Source organism: Melanotaenia boesemani, chromosome 14, assembly GCF_017639745.1.
Source record: "Melanotaenia boesemani isolate fMelBoe1 chromosome 14, fMelBoe1.pri, whole genome shotgun sequence".
In the NCBI taxonomy this organism is placed as follows: Eukaryota; Metazoa; Chordata; class Actinopteri; order Atheriniformes; family Melanotaeniidae; genus Melanotaenia; species Melanotaenia boesemani.
The window spans coordinates 32128037-32151529 of NC_055695.1; the positions used below are offsets into that span (position 1 = coordinate 32128037).

At 38.6% G+C, this 23493-nt stretch overlaps 1 protein-coding gene across 8 annotated transcripts in view; it reads left to right on the forward strand.

Moving 5' to 3' along the window:
- Positions 1 to 23493, forward strand: part of nlgn1 (neuroligin 1) — a 327369-nt gene that overhangs the window by 17789 nt on the left and 286087 nt on the right. Inside the window, exon 2 of one of the 8 annotated variants that reach the window (XM_042006521.1) lies at positions 20561 to 20578. The exons of the other annotated variants lie outside the window; for them this stretch is intronic. Within the exon in view, the coding sequence (XP_041862455.1) occupies positions 20561 to 20578 (18 nt within the window). The remainder of the gene's footprint in view (positions 1 to 20560; positions 20579 to 23493) is intronic. 8 annotated transcript variants of the gene reach the window in all.

The window sequence follows — 23493 nt, forward strand, 5'->3', positions numbered from 1 at the left end:
GCTGCGTTTTCCACCCCTGCTGCCTCAACCTCGGTTAGGTATCGTCTCAGAATTGTCATCTCCCACATGTGATGCTTCAGGAACGTTATTATGTACGGATGCACCGTGATTTCTAACAGAAGCATCGCTTTTAGTGTTGTTCAATGACCAGTCATCATCCTCAGGAGGCCAATATTCCCCTCCAGACTCAGAGATGCTAAGAGCTGATAAAGAACTACATCAACAGTGGAAAAGTGTTTTGACATTTTGTTGCTTTCTCTGAAATCCACTTTGCATCAGCGAATTTGAGCGCTTCCTCATTGTCTCTGTATGGTGTCTTTTAAATGGGATTTCCTCATAAAACCCAACCTCAGCTCCCCTCGCCTGCTGTCACCTACCAGTTGTGTTACACTGAACATTCACAAGTCTGTCATCTAGCAGTGGAAAGTGGTTTAAACTCTCTGGAGATGTGGACTGGTGCTTGTCGCAATTTTGCAACTTTGGTGCTCAGAGGGTTAATTCCCAGCAGTAGTACTGAATCTGGCCAGGGGCACGTGCAAAAGTAAAGTAAAATCCTAATGTAATACTGGAAAGTTCATGTAACATATGACATCATTTTTCACATAAGATTTATAGTAAAGTAGTTTATGTTTTCAAAATTTTGGGAAAATACTGAATTACAAATGCATTACACTCATGTTGGTGGCTGCAGGTATTTCAGAGTTTTCTCCTCCCCATAACATGCCCAAGTGACTTACCTGCATGCAGGTAGACGTTGACTATAATTACATCAGCAGAATAGGCAACCTTCAATGGTCATAAGTGGCTTCATTTCTAACTCCAAGCCACTGATGTTGCAGCCTAATACCTACCAGGAAATCACAAAGTTTTGCTGTAATGGGTGTTTTATGCATGTAACCATGAATGTAGGCTGAGTCCCCTGCATTTGTGGTTGGAGCGACTGGTAGGGTTTTAATTTTTCATTGTTTTAAATGGCAGCCACGAAGGTGGTTGCCTTGTAAGAACAATGCATTCTTAGCTAAACTCAAGATTGTTTCCTAATTCTACTGAAGTTCAGTTTCTTATTGAAGTACAGTGAGAAAAAGGGTTTTAGTATAGCGTGTTTCTAATGGGATGTAAGTTGTTCTTAAGCTTCTCTTCTTCCTTAGAGGAGGCTGTGGCATTTTAAACAGTAGATTTCATAAAAATGCTTATATGCTTTTTGTAGGGGAGGTACGTTACAGGACATCATTATGAGTAGGAGTAAAGAGAATGAACAGACAACAAATATGACCGTTTAAGTTGCAGGACTTGCTGATGTTTCATTGCACTGCTCATAACATATCAGTTCATTTCTACACTTCACTTGCCAGTAGATGAACTGATGACACTACATCTCATTAGCTTGGTAAAAAGAAAAATACTGTCTTAAAAGTATGTGTGTTACTTTTGCAGCGATTTGTAGGTTGTACAACTTCTTGGTGATGTGCTGTAAATGAGGGCAGCAAAAACTACTGCAGGGCACAGCTTTCCACTCTCTGGGCTAGCTGTTCATGATCTAATAAGGAAATTGATTAAACAATTTTAATACAACATGACAAATGTCACAGTTTGTTGACGCAATGTGTTTAAGTCAAATGAAAAAGAGACTAGCATCAGATAAGATATAAATGGATGTGAAAGAACTCTTTATTAAAAACAGGGTCTTAGCAGCAGTAAATTATGTCCTGAATTGGGGTCAATTTATAGCAATTATTTAAAAAATAATTTGCTTCCACATTTGAAATTGTACTTTCATTAAGATGTTTTGTGTTAATCAAGGTGACGAAGATCATTTTAAGACCTGTTTCATGGCAGGAACTATTATTTAGACATACACATTATTTATCTCACTTTAAGGCGTTTATGACGTGGTTTGGGTCGAGATGGACATGTTAGGATCTTTACTTTGCAATATGCTGTGAAGTATTTCCCAATATTGGTCTGGTCATTTATACAATTGTTATATACATCTTACAGTTCTAATGTTTCATCTATCAGTGTATAATGTAAAAAAAAATGTCCTTACCAGGTTTTAAAACGAGGTAAATGCAACATCAGATGGATGAGAAAATATGTAAAATTACACCAAGTTATCAGTTAATCAACAAAAAGTAAAAAAATTGAATGCACCTCATAATGCAATAATGTCCAGTGTCATTTTCGGCAGAAAATCTGCCTTTAAAATATTAAAACTGTTTTTCTGCATGACATCAATAGTCTTTAACAAGCTGAATTCTGACCAGCTCTTCTTTGCCGCGGTGCATTAGTTCATCGAGCTTTGCAGGAGTTGCATTAGCTGGTCATCAGGCAAAGGTCTGGATTTGACCTGGTAATTACAACATTTCACTTCTTTTCATTTTCAGTCGTTCTGTTTTAGATTTATTGATCATTGTCCTGCTGCATGTATGAGTTCCTGCCCAGTTTTAGCTGTGAAAACATTTGGGTCTAAATACTCTATTATACTCTATTATTGTTTTATAGTTATTATACACAGTTCATGTTCAGCTAAATGGGTCACCAGTCCTGAGGGGTTTAAAAGTCCTCATCCCTTGCATTGACATCGTGTAGTTATTGCAAAATGAGACATTGACCAAAAGAAATGTTCCTTGAGGTTTGTTCACACTCAACCTTGGACACATAATCTTTAAAATTTGAGGTTCTAACTGAAATCTGCAGTGTTTCAGAGTTGGCCATCAAATACTACCCTGTGTTTGTTTATCACCTGCCTGGTTACTAGGAAAGCTGCAGCGTTCTTGTTGTCTACACACTACTCAAACATTTTTGTATAACTTTTGTTAGTGAATAATAAAACAATGTGATACTGTATGTCCAGCCTTTAAAGGGGCAAGAAGTGAAATAATTTCACCTCAAATTTTGCTGTTGTGTGCTGCCTGTAGACCTAAACAAAACGTGTCATGAGCCACGCCTCCTTCTACCTTTTCCCCTAACTCGCTTTATCTGCGAGCGAATGTGCAAAGTGCAAACACACTGAGCAACACACCATCACTGTTTTGTGGAATGCAGAAGTAACTTCTAATAGGAGAAAAAGAGCTAGCACCAAGTCAAACTGTAGCCTTTGTAGCTGTCGCAGTGCTTTCTACGTTGGAAATACCAGGCTGGGTGATGTTCCTTTCTTTATCCGGTAACTTCTTTGCCAACGACCTTTTATTTTTAGAGGTAAAGTCAGATCCTGGTTGTCTGCAGGTGAACGTTGTATTCCGCTCGCCGCCATTTCGCTTGCTTGCTCCAGTCTGTTATAGAGAGGGAGGGCTGGGGCTCCGAGGGGAGAGAGGAAGCGAGGTACATGATTCACAGGTACATGAATGCACATGAACGTAGACGAACGTGCATGAACGTACGTGAACATAAACACAGGGCTGGAGATCAGAGACTGTGTGGCGTCATGCTACACTCCAGATGAAATTACACCTCTGGTTTTTCACATTTTTGGTTAAAACCAAATTTTGATTTATTAATGTGTCTTGATGTGCATAAAGTCTTTAAATGAAAAGGTTGTAGTTCTTTATATGACTAAATGTCTGTTTGTTTTGAAACGCGGTTCATGTTTGCTAAAGGATGAATGAAGTCTTTTAAAAACCCAACCAACAGACATCCAGCCTGTAAATCGTAGCATTTCTTCAGTACAAAGTGTTTAATATCTCAAATAATTCTAAAAATATTTCTACCAGTTGCGTTGTTTAGAAATGTCTATGCTACAGATCTTTTTTCTTCTTCTTGACATCCCCGTACACCAGTCGGCCTTTCTCCATGTGTCTCTTTCTGACTCTCCACTCTGACTTTTTCCACCCTTCACCATCTTCCTGTGTCCTTTTCTCTTGCTTCTCTTACTCTGCTCTCTTTTTTCCTCAGGCTTTGTCCCAGTTTTGTAATTGTTGAAGGTAGATCCTGTGGGAGGTAGCGCATGCTCAAACACACACACACACACACAGACACAATCAGTGGGAGAATGGGGGAAATGGAAGGAGGGGGATTGTGTTTCCCTTGAGATGTTTGTCACCCCCACTCACAAGCCAACTTCACCACACTACTGATTCTATGTTAGCGTGTTTATTGTTTGTGTGTCAGTGTCTGTTTTAATAGAATTTCGTGATTTGCCAGGATGCACATCTCATGTTACCAAGTCTGCTCCGTCACCGTGGGACCATTACATTTTGACTTGTGGACAAACACACCTATAACAGGTATTCTTGTGAGACCGGGCCTCTCAGTGACTGGAACAAGTTGGCTTCATTGCATGATTAATTTGCCTTTTCATGTTTGTGTGTACTGGTGGGGGATAAAAGCATGTTTCCTTAAAAGAAAAACAAATTAGGAAAACTAGAATGGGACCACCTAGAGCAATGGCCTATTTAAAAATTTTACTGAAAGTGATTCAGAGATTTGTTTATAAAAATATCACATTTTGTAGAGCAGACATGTGGGCATGGATAATCTACTCTGAGATTTTATCCTCAGATTTACCGTTCTGTACTGACTAATGACGGTTTAATTACAACAAACTGCTCTCCAAACGCAAATAGAAGAAAACCAAATTACCGAGCAAAGCAAACAAACTAATTTACAGTTCTTGATTTGGGAAAAAAAACATAAAAAAAGATAGAAAAAGACAGAGTCCAAGGCAGACTAAAAAGAGCTTACAAACTGGCATAATGTCTCTACACTGCTGAGAACAGAAAGCAGCCTTTTTATTATTAGTTTTTTTTCTTCCTATAAAAGTGGATAACAGTCCTGTGTGGACTCTAATAAACTCATCCTCTGTGTGCATTCGATTTAAACATTTTTCTCCCTCTGCATTATAGCAGAACCAACATTTAACCAGGTACAATATCTATTCATCCGAAATCTCTTTGAATCCAAACACATTTTTCTCCTGTACTTTACGCCATTAGTTCTGGTTAACAGGAAAAAGAATGTAACAGCTTTGGTCTGCTAACTTGTTTGGTGTTAGTATGTGAACATGTGAACTTTTGCATCATTCAGGACAACCTTAGAGAAGACATATGCTGGTTTTTGTTATTTTACTTTTAGGAATTATGAGATTTGTTGATTAAATTACCAAAAAAATGCAGCAAGCTTTCTTTATAGCCATGTTTTTACATCTCTGCTCATAGTCTCATCAGTCTCTTTTGCTAAGAGACCAGTTAATCCAACAAGCGTGTCTTTGACAAGCATGTTAGGTTAACATGCATGTTTGTACTTATCTCCCATAAAGGCACAATCTCGTGATGAGTCGTGCGGAATCGGGCCTCACTAAACATTACACTGCTGGTAGGAGCTAGCCAACCCTACACCATCGCTACTGGTCCATTCTCCCCTATATTATAGTTTAGACTTGAACAATTAATCTAATTAATTAAAGGCTTTGTGATGAATTATTCTCAATTAATTGTATTTTAGTGTCAGCTTTGCACGTTTAAGTTTAGTCTGCCCATCTAGTGGAGGTGGATATCTCCTGCTCTCACTGCAGCTGTAAGTGCTTTTGGGTGTGGGAGGAGCCTGTGGTCGTACCTGCTGCTCACTGAGAAGAAATAAACTATACCTGTTTTCATGTCAGCCTCCAAAAGTCTCCAATTACACCAGAAGAAGTCACTAGATTTTTAACTAGTTGTTTTTTTTTAAATAGAGTCACTAGATGGGTCTGAAAACTCGCTAAATATAGCGACAAAGTTGCTAAGGTGTTAGCCAAGCTCTGATGTGTGCACCAGTGTAATCGGTGTACCAGGAACTCGTGCACTGACAAACGTTCTGCATTGTTTGGAATTCAAACTGCGATCAAATGTGTTCATTTTTTAAATATATAATTAATTCATCACAATTAATGAGTTAAAGTCCCACCCAGATTTTTCTTTTTTTTTTAAGAAGCTAACTTGTAGAACTATTACTTTTACTCGTGGTGGTTTACATTGTTGATAGTGCATTTGATAAATACTGGGAATGCTCTACTGACTGGGAAAAAATTAATATAATTATAAACAAATTCAGGTTTTAGAGTGTGAATAGCTTAGCATAAACAAAGAAAGATAAGAATTGGTGCTGTATGAAACCCCCTCTGTTTTTTATCATCACAATTGGGACAGTTAATTAGAAAAAAATGGAGGACACTGGAGCAAAACAATCAAGAAAGCATTAGCCAAAGAATTTTATGTTACAAAAATGCTGTTTTTGGTCAAAATTCATGCTGTGTTTAGGTGATTGATCAGGGTGAAGGAAGCAGAACATCTTTGTATATCCTGTAGACTCAAACACAAAACCAAAAATCTTTATATAAGGTTGACTTTACTACCAGTAAGTAAAGTTCAGCACAGGTACTTTTAGTATAAGTACTATAACATCATGTAAGATAATTACAAGTTAAAGGAGCATAGTCTGACGTATTAAAGGTTTATTAGCCTCAGTGCTCCTTGAACACCCTGTTTGTTGCTTGGTCATGTAAATATCAAAGAAAGAAGCAAGTATGACCTTGACTGGTTCTTAGATTGTTTTCCAGCCTTTTGTTTTTCTAAACACAGAAACAGGCACACTCACACACACACCTACACACACACACACATGCAACTAAACTCTAACCTGCACACACATACGACACTTGCAAAGCTAGTCTGCTCAAGGTGACAGCATTGATAACTGCTTATACATATTCATGCCACTTGCATCACAATAAATAAATAAGCAGCTTATTTTTTTCTTTTTTCCCCCTCTTGTCTGAATATTAAATGAAGGACATATGCAACTTGGGCATACTGCCATCGTAAGCTCCTGATGTTACACAAAGAGGCAGGAATACAAATGTCAACATTACCACAGATTTTAAGATTCATCTTACAAAAACATAGATTTCTTTTCTCACATCTCTTGTCTGCTGTGCTTCGTTACTACAGCTGTAGCAGGGACACATTTTGTCTCATGCATATTTCAGACAAAGCACATTGTGAGCGACAGAGACACAGCATGGTAAAAAGAAACAGCTTTTCCTGTAGTTTCTATTTCATTCTTAGTCATTATTTATAGGAACCATTTTCAAAATGGTCATTCAGCTCTGTAATGCATACAGCTATTTACTTCATCATGATGGAAAGGCAGCTGTAAACTAAATATAGGCAATGATATGAGCTTTTGCACACAAACAGCAGAAAGAGAATGAAAACTACTAAATAAATAATCACTTTGTTTTTCTTGTACCACAGTTTTGTTTTGATTATTGTAACTCTGAGATGAATGTTGTCTGTTGCAATCTGAGTCAGTAATACCCTGTAAAAAATGTTCAACTATAAATTAAAAAGTGAGAAGAAACAAAGCATTTAGATAGGTGATCATGTATCAAAGAATTTTATTAATGCACCATACCCCCCCTTGTTTGCTTAATTAACCTCTATAGCCATCAGTCTCTGGACAAGAGAGAGCAAGACTGGAGTTAAATAGCTGTGGCCTCTTGATGGTAGGGTGGCACAGAGGTGCCACAGCAACACAAAAGCCACAACAATCAACAATTAGCATTATATGCTATTATAAATGTTGTTAAATGTAATGTGTAAATAAAGAGTTATTGCCTGTTAGAGGTAGTGGGTCCGCACCATTTATTGCCTGGGTGAGCTGGGGTGGGCGGAGTTTTCACCGATCAGCCGAGACATCGGCCGGATGACCCACTCAGATCCGACGGCCTGTTCGGCGTGAACGCCCCTTTTAAACACGTGGGGAAAAGAAACAGAATAGGTTTGCCAATTAACTTAGAAAATGTTTCAACCTGATAAATAAAATTGATGTGTGGCCTCAAACAACTTCTGCTGATATTATGATTCTTTCAGCTGCTCTAAGCAGCGAAGTTCTGCTCAAATCCAACTATTGTCCTTTTATGTTGAGAGACCTCCAGCGGACACTGTTGCACTCTGCAGACTACAACCTGAAAGAAATACGTACACAACTATGGCTTTATTTTTAACTTTTTAGTATTTTAAAGATCAATTTTGTTGTGAAAGATTCTTGCCTCGTTTGTTTTAGTGAAGCCTCTTTCCACTGGCAAATGTTAAAATGCAATTCATCACAAACTGGAATGCAGTGGAAAGGAACTAAAACATCAGGATCTTCTCTAAATTAGACCCAGTTGGCAGGAACTACTTTTCTTCTGCCTGCCATAGTCATATGTGAAAGCAGCAGCATCTCTCACTCAGGTCGTAGCACCACATGTGGGGCTGGACAGCAACGATAGGATGTACGATGTGTGTTTGAAGACAGGCTAAGTTCACACTGCAGGCTGAAGTCACCCAAATCCGATTTTTTTGCCCTTATGCAACCTGTATCTGATCTTTTCATGACAGTCTGAACGACACAGATCTGATTTTTTCAAATGCGACCCAAGCCACTTGGATATGTGGTCCTAAATACGTATCTGATCAGGTCTCATTAATCCGACCTACACGTCATACACAACATTGTTTATAAACTCCTTATATGTAAAGACGCTCACATCACTCTCCCATCACTCCTGGCTACAACTCTGTACTCTGTTTCTCTGTACAGACGTCGCTGTCGCTGCTCCACAAAATGCCATGGCCAAAAATCTGGCTCTCCTCTTTTATAATCTCCTCCTTAAAACGACGGCATTGAAAATGTGCTGGCGACGGTTGAACAATAACTTTAAAGTTTCAACATACGCTCCGCTGTTAATGTCCATGTTTACTTCACAAAACGTCACACACACGCACACTGTCACGTCATCGTGTCTTGTACGCATGCCGGACACTTTTGGTGCGCATAAGGTTCATACAGGAGATCACATACAAGTTGCATTTAATTGGAAATGTGAACAGACTCTCAAAAAAATCAGATCTCACAAAAAAATCCGAATTGAGCATTATGCGCTTCAGTGTGAACATACCCGTAGAGGTGTTGTAGCAACACCACAAACCTCCGTAAACATCTGTGAGTCAGTTATAACAGTATATAATAAATTATGATGAGGAAGAGAAGGAGATTAGAGGGACAGGTGCTGCGAGGGCGAGACACGTCACTCTTGGAGTCCTTTGATGCTGCAGGCTGGTACTAACCACTGTTCAGAGGGAGGAAACGTGGAGCTGTGGACCACTGATGCTACATTTTGTGGAAATGATTTTCATCTGTAAGGTTCAGGTTTTTGTGGTGATGCTCAACCAACAGAAGTTCCCCTCGTTCTAAATACTATTGCATTCTGTTTTGTTATGTACAGCATTAATAGGTTGTGAAATAAGAAAATGCTGCAATAAATATCTGTATGAGTTCAGCCTGGAGCGAAATGTGTCCCTGAGATCAGCTCACATCAGTTCAACAGGCCTAGATTCATTCGGTAAGGATGCTGCAGAGGCTGCTGGCATTAAATATTCAGTAAAACAGAAATTGTAGAGTTTTTAAAGATAAAAATATGGATGAAAAATATTGAATAGAATAGAAAGACAATAAAGTCAGTCCCTCTCATTTGTTTAGACTGATGGTAACTAAATATTTTAACATGCAGGTGTTAAGGAAACGCAATCATTTATTCATTTATTCATTTTACTGGTAATTTCAGTTTGATTCACAAGTATTATAAAAAATCTAATTACCACTTCCCTTCCCATCACTTTAGGCTGCTTGGAAAGTGATTTTCCAAACACATTAAGTTTCTGTACCAGTATCAGTATCGGATCGGTATTTGAAAGAAAATGAGTGGTGTCCTTTTGATTTGGTATCCAATATCCTCAGAAAGAAGGGAGAGTGCAGCACAAACGCGGTTTTTAGCTGGCTAGCACGCCGTAGCTTTAGCCCACATACCTTCGTTAGCCGGTTAGCTCATGTTAGATCCGACTTAGATCAGTTAGCTCTTAGCTACAGGCAGCTCAGCATTTGATAGATGCCAGTCATCCACCCCAACACTCACGGCCCCCCTCAGCTCTGCCAATTTGCCCATTTTTGTCATTTCTGGGAGCGACAGCGGCATGATGCTGCCAAGATGCCAATGGTAGGAACCGCCCAACGAGCTTCACTTTTGCTTATCAGAAACCTAGGGGTGATGTCATGGAGGCTCCGTCCATCTTTCATATACAGTCTATGGCAAATTCCGAGAAAAAAAAACAAAAAACGGCAAGACCTCCGTTGCAACTTTTGTGTTGTGCGGTGAATAATTATGGGGTGTGGAAGAGCTTTTGGGTTTTTGTTGTGGCTTTTGGAATTTTGTTGTGGCTTTGGTGTTGCTGTGACACCTCAGTGCCACCGTATGAGGGGCTCAGAGTGAAGTTTTAAACTCAGTTTGGTCCTGTGTGCTGTGGGCGGAGATTCTGCTTCTCCACTGCAACAAACAGCAGTTTCTTATGGTTTGCTCTTGCAATTATTTACATATGACAGTATTTTGGTTTTGTTTTGTGCTCAAATCATTAGATGGATGAATAGATAAACTCCCAGATTCTTGGACAACAAAACTATTTCTTCTTCTTAAATTAGCATTGCTCTTGTCAAATAACACTGTGGATAATTATATAAAGTATAAGAGTGCTTTAAGGCAAGCAGCAAGTGAATATTTTGTGGAAAATTAATGTTTTAAGCTATTATATGTCTACTATTGTAGAGTTTAGTCTGTTGAGTTGATGATGAATCAGGTTAGAGAAGCAATAAAAAGTACTGAACATTGAAACCAAGGTTGAAACAGATCCACATGTTTATTTTGTAGCAAGACCAATAAAACCAATTTAGGCTTGAGTACCGTGTGATAAACATGCATTCAAGTCTTTACTGGTGCAATCAAGGAGGAGAGATTCCATTATACTGATTTGCTGAAATAAACTGGCTTTTATTATATTTTCAATACCTAGAATTTCTTGTTCTTGTTCAGAATCAACAATTATAATAAAATGACACACTCAGGCTGAGGTCTTGGGAAACCAGGTGCCTGAGATTCTCTAAGTCCCAATAGTTATTCTGTTGATTAGTGTATTCATGAAATCAGTAATCTGTCCCACACTGGTATGATAGTCAATATTACAAGTGATTCCTCCACCACCTCTAACAACCTCCAGTCCATTGTTGGGTCCCCTGCATTTAATCTGCTGTGAGGGGCTGCCAAGTCACTTTAATTATGCTATGATATTAAATTGTGTATGAATGAATAGAGCAGGTTGCACACTGTACTGCTGGCTGTGCGCCCAGATTCATTGTTCCCCATACATACAATTTCCTACTCATTTATGGGGCATATTGGCTTGTTGAGGGTTTTCATATTTCAGTGTAGACAGAAAAAAAAAAAAAAAAAAAAAGTGACAATTTACACTTTTGCTGCAAAGCTAGCATTATTACTGGCTTCTCAGATTCCTCATTTCTAATGTCCCGTTTGGTGCATTCTGTAGGATTCACTTACCAGCCAACGACGTAGCTATTGGGTTTTCACATTATCGCAGCCCAGCATTTTCTGCAAAGATCCTTGATTAACAAACAAGCAGCTATAGCACAACAAACTTTCCCTTTTACTTTCTATCTACAGCAAATAATTTGTTCATTAAACTGAAGCTGCAGTGACTTCTGAGTCTCCTGCAGGACTGTCTTTACCCATGTAATTTGTTATTAATTCAATTAATTTAGATTGAAGTTAGCATTATTTGTGCAGCGCCAACTTCATCACAAGATGCTTTACAAACATAATCAATTCAATCAAATTCATTGTGATCCAGTTAAAACAAATCCAGATTAGCCCGATTTATAATAACTGTACTCATACAAGCCAATTCATAAATAATAGCCTAGCTAAGAAAAATCTGCAGATTGCATGAAATCTGGGCCTCGTGTGTGTTAGCACATTCTTATCTTGTACCAGGTGTTGGTTTGTCTGCAGTCTCACCAGCATTGGGTAAGTCATTTATTTATTTATTTACAGTTGTTTGGATCCTTCATGCCAAGACTCGTTTCATGTTTGGGTTTATGGACATATTTATGTACATAATTTATGGGCAGGTGTGACTCCACTTAGAATTTTGAGTTATGAATGAAATTTAAATGAAGTCTGTGTTTTGTTGTGGTCCAGCTCTACCTACAACCATGCAACCCTTGTTCTTCATCTCCACCCTGACTGAGGTTAGAGCACATTTAAAACTTTTGCTCATTTGACTCTGAAACTAAATCTTAAAGAACCAGCTTTATATGTTTATTTTTTAATTTTTTATCCATGACCGTTTAAACATCCACACTACCTGGATAAGTTATGTTGGGTAGTATCAGACTATTAAAAAAAAGAAGAAGAAGAAAGAAACAGGACTGGGACACACTCAGCTGAGCTAAGATAAACTGGGAGGTGACGTGTCAGCTCAGTTATGGTAACATGTGGAATGACTATGATATGACTATAGGTCTAAGCACATTAATAATAATCATTTAGTCTAAATTTAAACACTAGGGTGCCCCTAAGTTGTTTTCATGGCTGAGCCAGGTTATCTGAATCTTTGACGAAGGTCTGAATTGCTGCCACTAAAACTGGCAACGTGCTAGGATTGTATGGAGTTACATGGTAAACCCCAGCCAGCCACATTCCCTTCTCCTGTTGGCTAATAACTGCTCAATAATGGTCTGTAGATCAGGTAAAATACCAATAGATTTCAAATTGCTTTTCACTGCACAGTCTATGTGCCCAGTGGCCCATCAGGAAAACCCTCAGGTCGGCCTACCTGTGGCTCCAAATCCCATACACTTCTACTGGATTACTGGATCGAGACACCGATAGGTGTTGAAGAGGAGAGATGTTGGAGATGTTCTAGTGTGATAGACATGTGATATCTGATTATTTATTGTAGAATTAATCCGCATAGAGCTGTTCACCTCTGAGCTACAGTAACAGGAGACCTCAGGGTGCAAATAAATCCTAGAAGATCAGAGCAACTCAGAGCCACAGCAGCCACAACACATCTCAGAGGAGGAAAAAGTCCCTGAAGACCAGCACGAGTCAGCTGACTGCATGGCCTGCACACAGAGAAAACAAGTTTACCACAATCTACGGTACATCAGTCTGGGAATGATTTTAGGAAACCTGCATGTTAGGTTTAGAAAAACCATAGCTTATAATAAAACAAACTTTTTACGCATACAACACATTAAAATACAATTTCCCTGATTTCCTGGCAGTCATGCCTCGCCTCCCTGGCTAAACCTGAACCTGACATCCCACTGAAACACATCACTTCTAAGTTGAGTTCCATGTAGAACAAAAAAAAATGTTCATCAGTTTCCGCTTCATGGTTATTCCATGTTTTCCTGCAGGACTGGGCTGGTATGTGTGGACTCATACGTGTGTAGAAGAGGTGTTTTGTGGCTGTGCTTACATGTGTACTTCTGTTTGGGTTTTAAAATAGAAACGGAACAATACAGGCCCAGATGGTGAGATGGATGTTGACTGATTTGGTTAACAGACAGGATCAGTATGAGTATCAGCAAAAGTTAAGGACCTGGAGTTGGTTTAAAACTGAAGCTTAATTTTACTGGAGTCTTAAATCTACACATCTTTTGATCAGGTTTTTATTTTTTCTGGTCTGCTGTCATTCAAAATCCCAAAAGTCACTTTTCAAGAAACAGTATTAAAGCTAAAAAAAGATTAAATCTGTTTATTTTTTGTTCTGTCCAGCCTTACTGGAGTGTATTAAACATGAGGTTTTTAATTTTGCTAAGCGGGAGGGACGGTGCAGGCAGTAATCCAGGAAAAACCTCCAGGAATACTTGATGTTGGGACTGCAACTATCGGTGCAAATCCAGCCAATCCTGGCGGATTCTGCATCTTTGCAATTCTGCCCAACCACTTCATTGTAACTCTGAAAAATTGCAGCACTCCTCCATGTTACCTGATATGTCATCAACTTTACTTCCGTTTTTCTGTTTCCAAACACGCAGACATGTGCAAAAAATTTTGACCTGGATAATATCAAACAGTGGATTGAGTAGATATCAATTCCCAAAGAAGAAGAGGAAGAAGAGAAATGTGAAGCATCCATTGTCACCAGCATGGACCGTGCACGACACTTTCCCAAAGTTCTGACTGAAACTAGAGGTAAAGTGTTTCGCACCAATGTGCTGGACAGATGAAAGAAACACTTTTCTTCAGCAAAACACCAGCAGAGGACGTCTGAAACGAGAGAGCAGGCAAGACAAATCACCAGCATGGAGTTTAGATCCTCCAGATGGGCTTTTTCATGCTCCCTGTTTGACCGACAAGTTGCAGCTTCACTCGACTAAACATTCAGTAAAGAAGTGTCAATATTCAGTAAAGAATGCTGGGTTATCAGAATTTCAATTAAATAATATTGTTTCTAATAAACACAAGAAATAATATTTGAGAAAAATACCTTGTGGTTTGCAAGAAAAGATAAACAGTAAAAACCACAAACTCTGTCTCAGAAAAGCAGCAAAATTTCTGGAGGGAGTGAAAAGGTATTTGCAAACAGTGATACGTCACAGCAGCCTTAACCTGAACTGGGTCATTATTAACATCGAACCATAACCAAGTACCAAGTACAAATAGCCATGTAATTTTCATTAACTCGTCCTTATCCAGTTTTAAATACCCAAACTACCCAGAAGAAGTTTACTTGTTGATGTAGAGCAGGGGTGCCCAGGTTCAGTCCTCGAGATCTACCATCCTGCAACTTTTAGATGCAACCCTTCTCCAACACACTTGAATCAGATGTAATCTGCAGGTCATTCAGCTCTGCAGAGGCCTGGTAACGAGCCAGTCATTTGGTTCAGGTGTGTTGGAGAAGGGATGCATCTAAAAGTTGCAGGATGGTAGATCTCGAGGACCGGACTTGGGCACCACTGATGAAGAGAGACAGATTGTTTTTAGGGAAGCTTCCTTTTATCCCTTGCAACAAATGATAACATTTTAAATTATTTTTACTTAAAAAAAGCCTACTTATTTAGCCTTTAATGTCTTTTAAATGTTTATGTATTCTCACTGTTCAGCAAAGCTTCTACTGTACCTGCTGTTCTTAAAGTGCTTTATAATTGAAGTTGGCTTGGCTTACTGCGCAAGTAAACAGTAACAGAATGGAAGAGATCATTTAAAAGTAAATTTAGTTGGAAGCAACATACACTGAATGCAAAAATCAGCATAGTACCATTTTCCACATTCTCTATCCCATCCAAACTTAAAATAGAAACTTCTGTGGCTTTTTAAATGAAATGCAACAGTCAGAATGGTATTAGTATTTCATGAAACACATGTGACTGTTACTCTACGGTGATGATTTTATGCTACTGAGCAAATATTGTCATAAATCAAAAAGCAACTGATAATTTCCTCTGTGAGACTGGATTGTTTCATGCTGGTTCGAGATGATCCTGTAAACTAACCACTGAATAAAAGGCACAGCATGAAGGAAGATTTATAAATGAAATGCTTCATATCTGCCATACAGTTTAAAATGATCTGAATCAAGGGAAATAATTAGTCTGTGTGAACATAAATGAAGTGTTAGGTTATCAAAATGTTTATTAACAGATTAGCTTCACTGGAGGAGGCGTAAACCATCTTCTATATGGAAACACACAGCTAACCAGGCACACAGCCTATTATCTCATTTTTTTTATTTAAGATGTCAAAAACTGAGAACCTCTCCCCCTTTAGCCTGTTTCCTCTCCTGTGTTGTGTATTCGTAATTACACAGAAAAAGTCATTCACACGATCCCAAATTGCTACCTCGTGTCTCATCTGTATTATTTATGTGCAGCACTAACAATGACACAACACTTCATTGCCATAATGAGAAGTAAATAGATTTAATTTGCTATTGTACTCCGACATAAATCACTTAAAGACCTGCAATCATGCTCTGTGAAAAGGTGTGCTGCAGTCGATCGGCCCCTCTCTTTGCTGCTCTCCTGCTTTCTGCAGTTTCAGAACATTTTAAATGAGCATTTGAACTCAGTTTAATTCAGCTTTATTTGTATATCGTCAAATCACAATAAAGTCATGTCAAGGCACTTTACAGACATAATCCAAATTAAGACAATTCAATGTGATCCAGTCAAAACAAATCCACATTAGTCCAAATAAATGTGTGGAGAAGACAGAAGAGCGGACGAAGTGACACCTGCTGAGAAGGAAAAGAAAAACAAAGTTAAGTTAAAAAAAAAAAGTAAACAAAAAGTTTAATCAACAGTTAATGAAGCCAATAATTTTATATATTTATGCATGTAAGAAAAAAAAACACCTGATATAAAAACTTGTGTGGTTAAATAAAATTAAGCTTGAAATTTATTCAGTTTTGTAGTCAGTTAAAAACATTTTCAATGGAAAGAGAGACAAGTGGTTAAATAGCTAATAACTGCCCAGGTGGGATGTAATTTGGTTCCAGGTTATTAGTTATTTTCTGTAACTATACAGAAGTTTTCTATGATCAGTGTCTCAGAAGTACTAAGCAGTACTTAGGTCTAAGTACTTAGAGCTGAATTCCCATGTCTACATTGGATAAAAGGTATTATAAAGGGATGGGACTCAATTTAAAAAAAAAAAAATCTAATTAATTAGGGGCTTTTAATTAATTTATCTCAATTAATAGGTATTTTAATCACATTACAGTTTTTGCACCAAAGAGCAACATTTTTTAATTTAAATGGATTTTAGTGGGCAGCTGAATCGAATAATAGACACAGACATTAAAATTGTAAACTCAAGCTCTAGTAAAATCTGGAAAAATGCATTTCAATTCAAATTAGTAGAAAATGCAATAGAAAATATCCCTGGCAAAATGAACAGACTTAAAGTTAAAGTGTCATTTTAACTACTTTAACCAGCAGCTCCAGCTGTTCTCTGGTTAAGAGTCTACAACACGTTACTTTTGATTTTTTAAATGTTTTCGTCCACACTCTTCATTAATAGGAATTAATTAACTGGTGGGCTCAGCCAGTGGAAACTTGGCATGTTTCGTGTTCGGTCGGGTCCTGGAGTAGAAGTGACCGCCTGCTCTGGCTGCAACGGTGGGAGCTTCTCCAAAAGTCTCCAATAACACCAGAAAGAGTTGCTACATTTGTCGCTAGATGTTTTTTTCATTAGATGTGTCTGAAATCTTGCTAAATATAGCGCCAATACTTTGGTGTTTAAATAACACAAAGGAGTCATGACCTTCCAACCAGCCTTTGTGTTAGTGTTAAACTATGTGTGATCACTTTCTGTCTTTTTTTTGTAGGGCTGCTAAAATGGAAAATGTTATTCCTGCGCCAAAGTTTGCAACACTGATAATAGGTGTGTCCCAGTTCAGGGTCTGCACACTGCGAAGTGTAGATTTGTCGGCTCCATACGTCATCGTGGTGCGCCAAGCACTGTCCCAATTCGGAGAATTCGAAGGGGCCTCAGAATCCACCCTACAAATCCGCCCTCGTTTGGCCTCAAACAAAGGCTGCTGGTGATGCATCCTTCATGGCCTCTTTTCTCTTAGAATTCATTGCGCTCAAGACGGAGGTGAATGAGCTCAGTTGCTTGTTTTTTTTTTTTAACTACACTTTAGTAAAAACGTTACAAAACCAAGTACATTAAAAACATGTTTGTTAAATGGTGACATTAAAATTCTGTAATAGTAAATGATTCTATGTTGTTGCTGTGGGAAATTCTTGTTGGCTAGGTAGGCTGTCCAATTTCACGAACGTTAAGCGGACTTTGAAGTGTGTAGACTACGGACATTCTGTAGTGTGCAGACCTTGAATTGAAACACACATGCTCTGATGTATGCATCAATGTAATTGGTGTGCCAGGAAACGTGCACTAATAAACGTTGCGCGTTGTTTGAAACTCAAACTGCAACTGTGTGTGTTACTTTTGTTAACACGCTAATTTTTCAAAAATGAATTCACCACTAAGAACGTGTTAAAGTCCCTTCCCAAATATTAAATTGTTGTCAGTTAGCTGTTTCCATGATGGCATTTTGCTGTTAGTAAGCACACACTGGTGATGAGCTGTCTTTGTTTGGTCTCTGTTTATCACCAAAGAGAGCAGTGGCTTAATGTGCCAGGATGGAATATCCATTGTGTAAAAAGGGTTTCTGTCTCTACTCACAACATGGGAACAAGAGCAATGAGCTACAGTTGAGGCAAAATATGGGTAGGAAGTGTAGTTTGCTGGAATTTGATTATTTTTAAATGTGCAGTGCCATCACATCATGCAAATAAATAGTCTGGAGCCTGTTAGAGTGACAGCTGCTGTTGTTTGTGATTATTGCCATGGACTTGAGGCTTAATGCTCCATGGTAAATACACACTCGAACAGAGCTTTCTGTCTGTTTTCTGCATCCTTTATGTGCAAATTCCTGACCGTTTTCAGAGAGCTTGCAGATGATTACCCATACGTAGCAAACGGAGCAGTAGCCTACCACCAGAAACCCGGGGGCAGTGCTGTGAAGTCGAACTCATGTGACCAGCAAAACAAACAAAAAAGAAGAATAAGCTGCAAGTTATTTAACTGCCTCACAGACCATCGCATTTGCTGTGCTGCCTCATTGAATGAGGTATGACAAAGATACATCATCCCCACCAACCAAGAAAGGGTTCCAAGTCCCCATACAAAGCCTTGACAACTTGAGATGGAAGATCATGGATCATGAATAACCTAAACCTTATTTCAAGGCTTACAGTACCCTCACGGGGTACCCCAAGTACCCTCGAGCAAACAAAATGTGCTAAAAGATGTAAAAGCCCCATGAAATATCATGCCTACTTGGACCATCCTAAAGCCCAAAAAGCTGATGTAAACCACAGCAGCAATCCCACAAATTTTCAAATACTTGATAAAGAACAGATTCAGCAGTAAGGGAGAGATCATCTTCATGCTCCATGGAAAAGACAATTGGAGGCCAAGATCAAGGCATCATTGAGAGAAGTTAGTCAGCTACCAGAGCAGAAGGAAGACCTTCACATGTTATCTGCGCCACGTGAAACAAAGACTTAGTGCTCTGACTATCTGCCTTGTAAGGTACACCCAGGGATGAAAGTAGTTTTAAATTCTTGCCAGCAGTATTTCCAAAACATTTATCTCTCTCACACTTCAGGCATTTTAAAATAACAAACTCAAAACTGTTTGTGTTGAAAAATTGAAATGAAGAAAGAGAATTGGTAAGAAGCGACTGCACTGATATGCTGTATTGTTTTCCACACAATCACTTTATTTCTTTTATGTTTATTCTTAGGTGTAAAACATGCTGTTGTGGTGAAAAGTCAAATGATAAAGACTGAAGTGAAAACACATTAGATTAAATATTACCATGAATACATTTGTGGAGCATCCATGTAAAAATGTGATGTGTGTTCTTGGATGAGGTGGTGGAGGGTGTGCAGCTGCACAACAGATTTTAAACATCCCATCAGCACCGTGTAAGTCTTTTTTAATTTACACACAAAACATACATTTTTTCAAGTAATCCTGTCTGTATATCTTTTACCTCTTTAGTACAAAGACACCATTAAAGAATCCCTCTGTACGAACCCAATAATTCTGCATGTGCTGGTTTTCATCATTAAAACAAACAAACAAAAAAACAAAAAATACAATGTTAGTGACAGTGGATATGATTTCTTAGTCATAAAAATGATATTATGTTATATAATAGTCTGAATTTCATTGAATGAAACTACCAAGGAAAAAATATTTTTTCTCCCAATCATTAAATCCAAAGTTTTAGATTATTATGCGTTTCATTAATTATTAAACAGGTTGTAAAGATGTGAAAAGATTCAAATGTCTTTTTTTTCATTACGTAGATAAGAAAAAATACAACAACAACAATAATAATAATAATTATAATAATAATATGAAAAATCCAGATGCAGTTACATGTTACCATGGAGACCTTCTCTGATATCACCTTAACATCTCTCTCGTCATTAAGCCTGGGAGTCCATGGACAGTTCCTGCCTGGATCTGATGAGGATCCCCCCCCAGAGTGCATGGAAACTGGGACTCTCTTAATAATGTGGAACAACCGTCAGTAGTTTCCCTTAAATTAAACTCACCTGAGAAACTAAAAGTCAAACCTGAGATAGCCATCAGTGATCTAAACAGACTGGAGAAACTCCACAAGATTCCCAAAGGTTTCATTAACCGAAATCTTACATGCAGCATCACCTGGAACACTGTGTATGGGATGTATTACTCAACATTTAGCTGGGCTTGGGACGATGTAGCCGGAACATTTGGGAAGGGGGTGAGAAGACGCCAGCCAATGATGATGTGCAGGTTTGGAAATAAAGCTGTAGAAATCAGTTCAACCTCAGCGTGCTTTCCCAGTCCTGTTTTTCTCAGCCAAAGCTGAGGCAGCAGAACTGAGACTTCTACATTGAATCTGTTGATATGACAAATCTCTTTGGTCATGCTCCTTTGTGTTTTAGAATCTAACCTCTTGAAACAAGCAGCTTACTCTGAAGTCTCTTCAGTATTGCTTACATCAATGGCAAATTGAGACTTGAAATAATGAGAGTGAGTTAAGTGGTTGAGAAAATGTTAACTGGAGACTCGCCGGCACTTGGTGCTGAAATGGCTGCTTTTCTTCATTGCCCAGAGAATTACCAAAAAAAAAGAGCAAGTACATAGATGAACTTTACCTTTTAATGGTGGAATATCTCTCCAGACGAAAGAATTTGAGTTTTTTTTTTTTTTTTTGGTAATTGTTCAGACCAGCTGTCAGGATGAGCACAGTAGTTCAGAAAAGGAAAACTGTCTTAAAGTTCTACTTTATTAAAAATGAGTGAAATAAACCTGCCTGAGCCATCTCTAATAGTTGAGATTGGTATGCTATAAATGCGCATATGTTAATGTTAACGAACGCTACTTCAGAAAAATCAGGAAGAATAACTAAAATCTGTTCAGTCACATTGAAATATTTACATTTATGATAGTTAGTCTGCTCAGTACTTTAGGAATCATGACCTTCCAACCAGCCTTTGTGTTAGTGTTAAACTATGTGTGGTAGCTTTCTGTCTTTTTTTTTTTTTTTTTTGTACGGCTGCTTAAAATGGAAAATGTTATTACTGCACATGTTAGCATATTACTAGCATGCTAGCTTACTGATGAACCCCTACATTGTCAGGGTCAATACAGTCTTGTTGACAAAATCTATGCCAATGTTTTTGTTGATTTTAGGAGACACAAGCTCCGTACCTGGAATCATTATGAAGTAAAGTTGCATTTTTGTGTTAAATGCCATCACTTTCAAACATTTGGACATTTCTCATTAAATACTAAATCTCTGGGTCCAGTGGTCCAAACATTCAGCAGGTAAAATGTGGTCTACTCTGGCTCCCTTTTGCCTGGGACATCATGATCCCACATGCACAGTTTTCTTGAGATAATTCAGCTGAGTTTGCATTAGTCTCTTCCAAACACTTTGCAAAATCTTTGTATCTGATATCTAATATTCTTAATTAGCTTCAACTCCAATTCTCTGTCCAAGACTCCAAGACTGTCTCATTGTATTTATTTATTTCTCTAGAGAAATTTATTAGGAAGTCAACATAATTAAGGACCTTGACTCATGCACTGCTGGACTTTAATATTTAATTTCACCCTAAACGAGGGAAAGAAGACAGAGAAAAAAGAAGGAGGGGAAAAAATGGATAGGGGATCATGATTTTTAATTCTGTGTGTGTCTGGGAGGGGGCCATAACAAACCAAATCCAATCCTAACTGAGCCATTTGGTCCTTTAACATTGTGTTTGTTACCATGTGTGTGTCTTTAAAGTGGTAGTGGTGAGAGCAGTTGATTTGTGTAGATATATACAGTAATTTGCCTTGTAGTGTATTGAGTCAGTGGCTTTAATTCGACCCTTAAACCTGTTGCTACTCCGATATGTACTTGTGCAACAAATAAAGATGCTGAAACATACACTGATACTGCATACAAGCTAATGTAGTGTATTATTGCAAGCTTCAAAGCTTATATGTAGCTATGTGTAAATACATGTGCATGCACATGCTTACATTTAGCCTTAGATAAATGCCATTAATTGACCAGCGAGGTCAAAGTTGATTCACTCAATATTCACTCACTGCCTATAAGACACACCCACACTTTCTTATACACACAAATACACAACTGTTTTGCTTGGAGAGCTGTATCGGACATTAAATTTTAAATTTCAGGGCCACCTGTGTGAGTGTGTGTGTCTGTGTGTCAGCACACAAGAGACAGCAATAGACACCTCAGCACCTTTAGATGCACAGCGCTGTCAATAGCTCATCACTTCCTTCATTAAGCATATTGGCAGTCTGTCAAATAGACTGTGTGCGAGTGTGTATGTGTGTGTGTCTATCTTCGTCGGTCTTTACTTGTTCTGTGACTCTCTCTCTGCATTAGTTAGTTCATTCAAGGCCTGTTTAACCATCATGTTACTGTGTGTGTGCTGGGAAAGCCCACATAGATTAAATGAGCCTCAGTTTGGAGAGTGTGTGTGTGGGCCCATGCTGACAGATAAAAGCAAAGGTGATGGATGATATGGGGCTGACGTGGGCGAAGGAGATGGTGTAATGAGAGACCATCTGTAAACATGTTAACTCCACTGAGAGAGAGGTGGAGGCTGAACACAAGCTAACAAACATGAGCAAGATATTATCGGTGAGGTACGACTGATTAATTCATTTACCGTGATGGTAATTTTATATTAAAAAGTCTCCATTGTACTGTTCACACATTAAAACAGCACTGACAAAGTCATCTGATTTTCTGCTTTATTCTTTACAATAACATTTTATTTTATTTCACTAAAACCTGCACCTCTGTATGAGCAGCTGGTGACATCATGTTAAATGTTCAACTTGAGATTTAAGAGTTAATTACTTATAGAAAAGCTCAAGGCTTTTACTAAAAAGGTTATTTTATCAGGTCCATCTGTTCAAGTGCTTGTTAACACAAATATATACAGTAGCAGAAGACACACCGGGTGCCTCCTGTCAGCTAAGAACAGGAAACTGAGGCTACAATTCACACACACTCACCAACACTGGACAATAGAAGATGGAGAAACGTTGCTGGTCTGATGAATCTCCATTTCAGCTCCACAATCAGATGCTCGGCTCAGAATTTGGTGGAAACATCATGAAAACATGGATCCATCCTGCCTTGGATCAACACTTCAGGCTGCTGCTGGTGTAATGGTGGGGGGATATTTTCTTGGCCCACTTTGGGCCCCTTAGTACCAACGTGGCCTGGTTTAACCAGCACAGCCTACCTGAGTATTGTTGCTGACCATGTCCATCCCTTTATGACCACAGTGGAGCATCTTCTGATGCTACTTCCAGCAGGATAATGCACCATGTCACAAAGCTCAGATCATCTCCACCTGCTTTCTAGAACATGACGATGAGTTCACTGGACTCCAACGTCCTCCACAGCCACCAGATCTCAGTCCAGTAGAGCAGCTTTGGGATGTGGTGGAACGGGAGATTCTCATCATGGATGCAGCCGACAAACGTGCAGCAACTGTGTGATGCTGTCATGT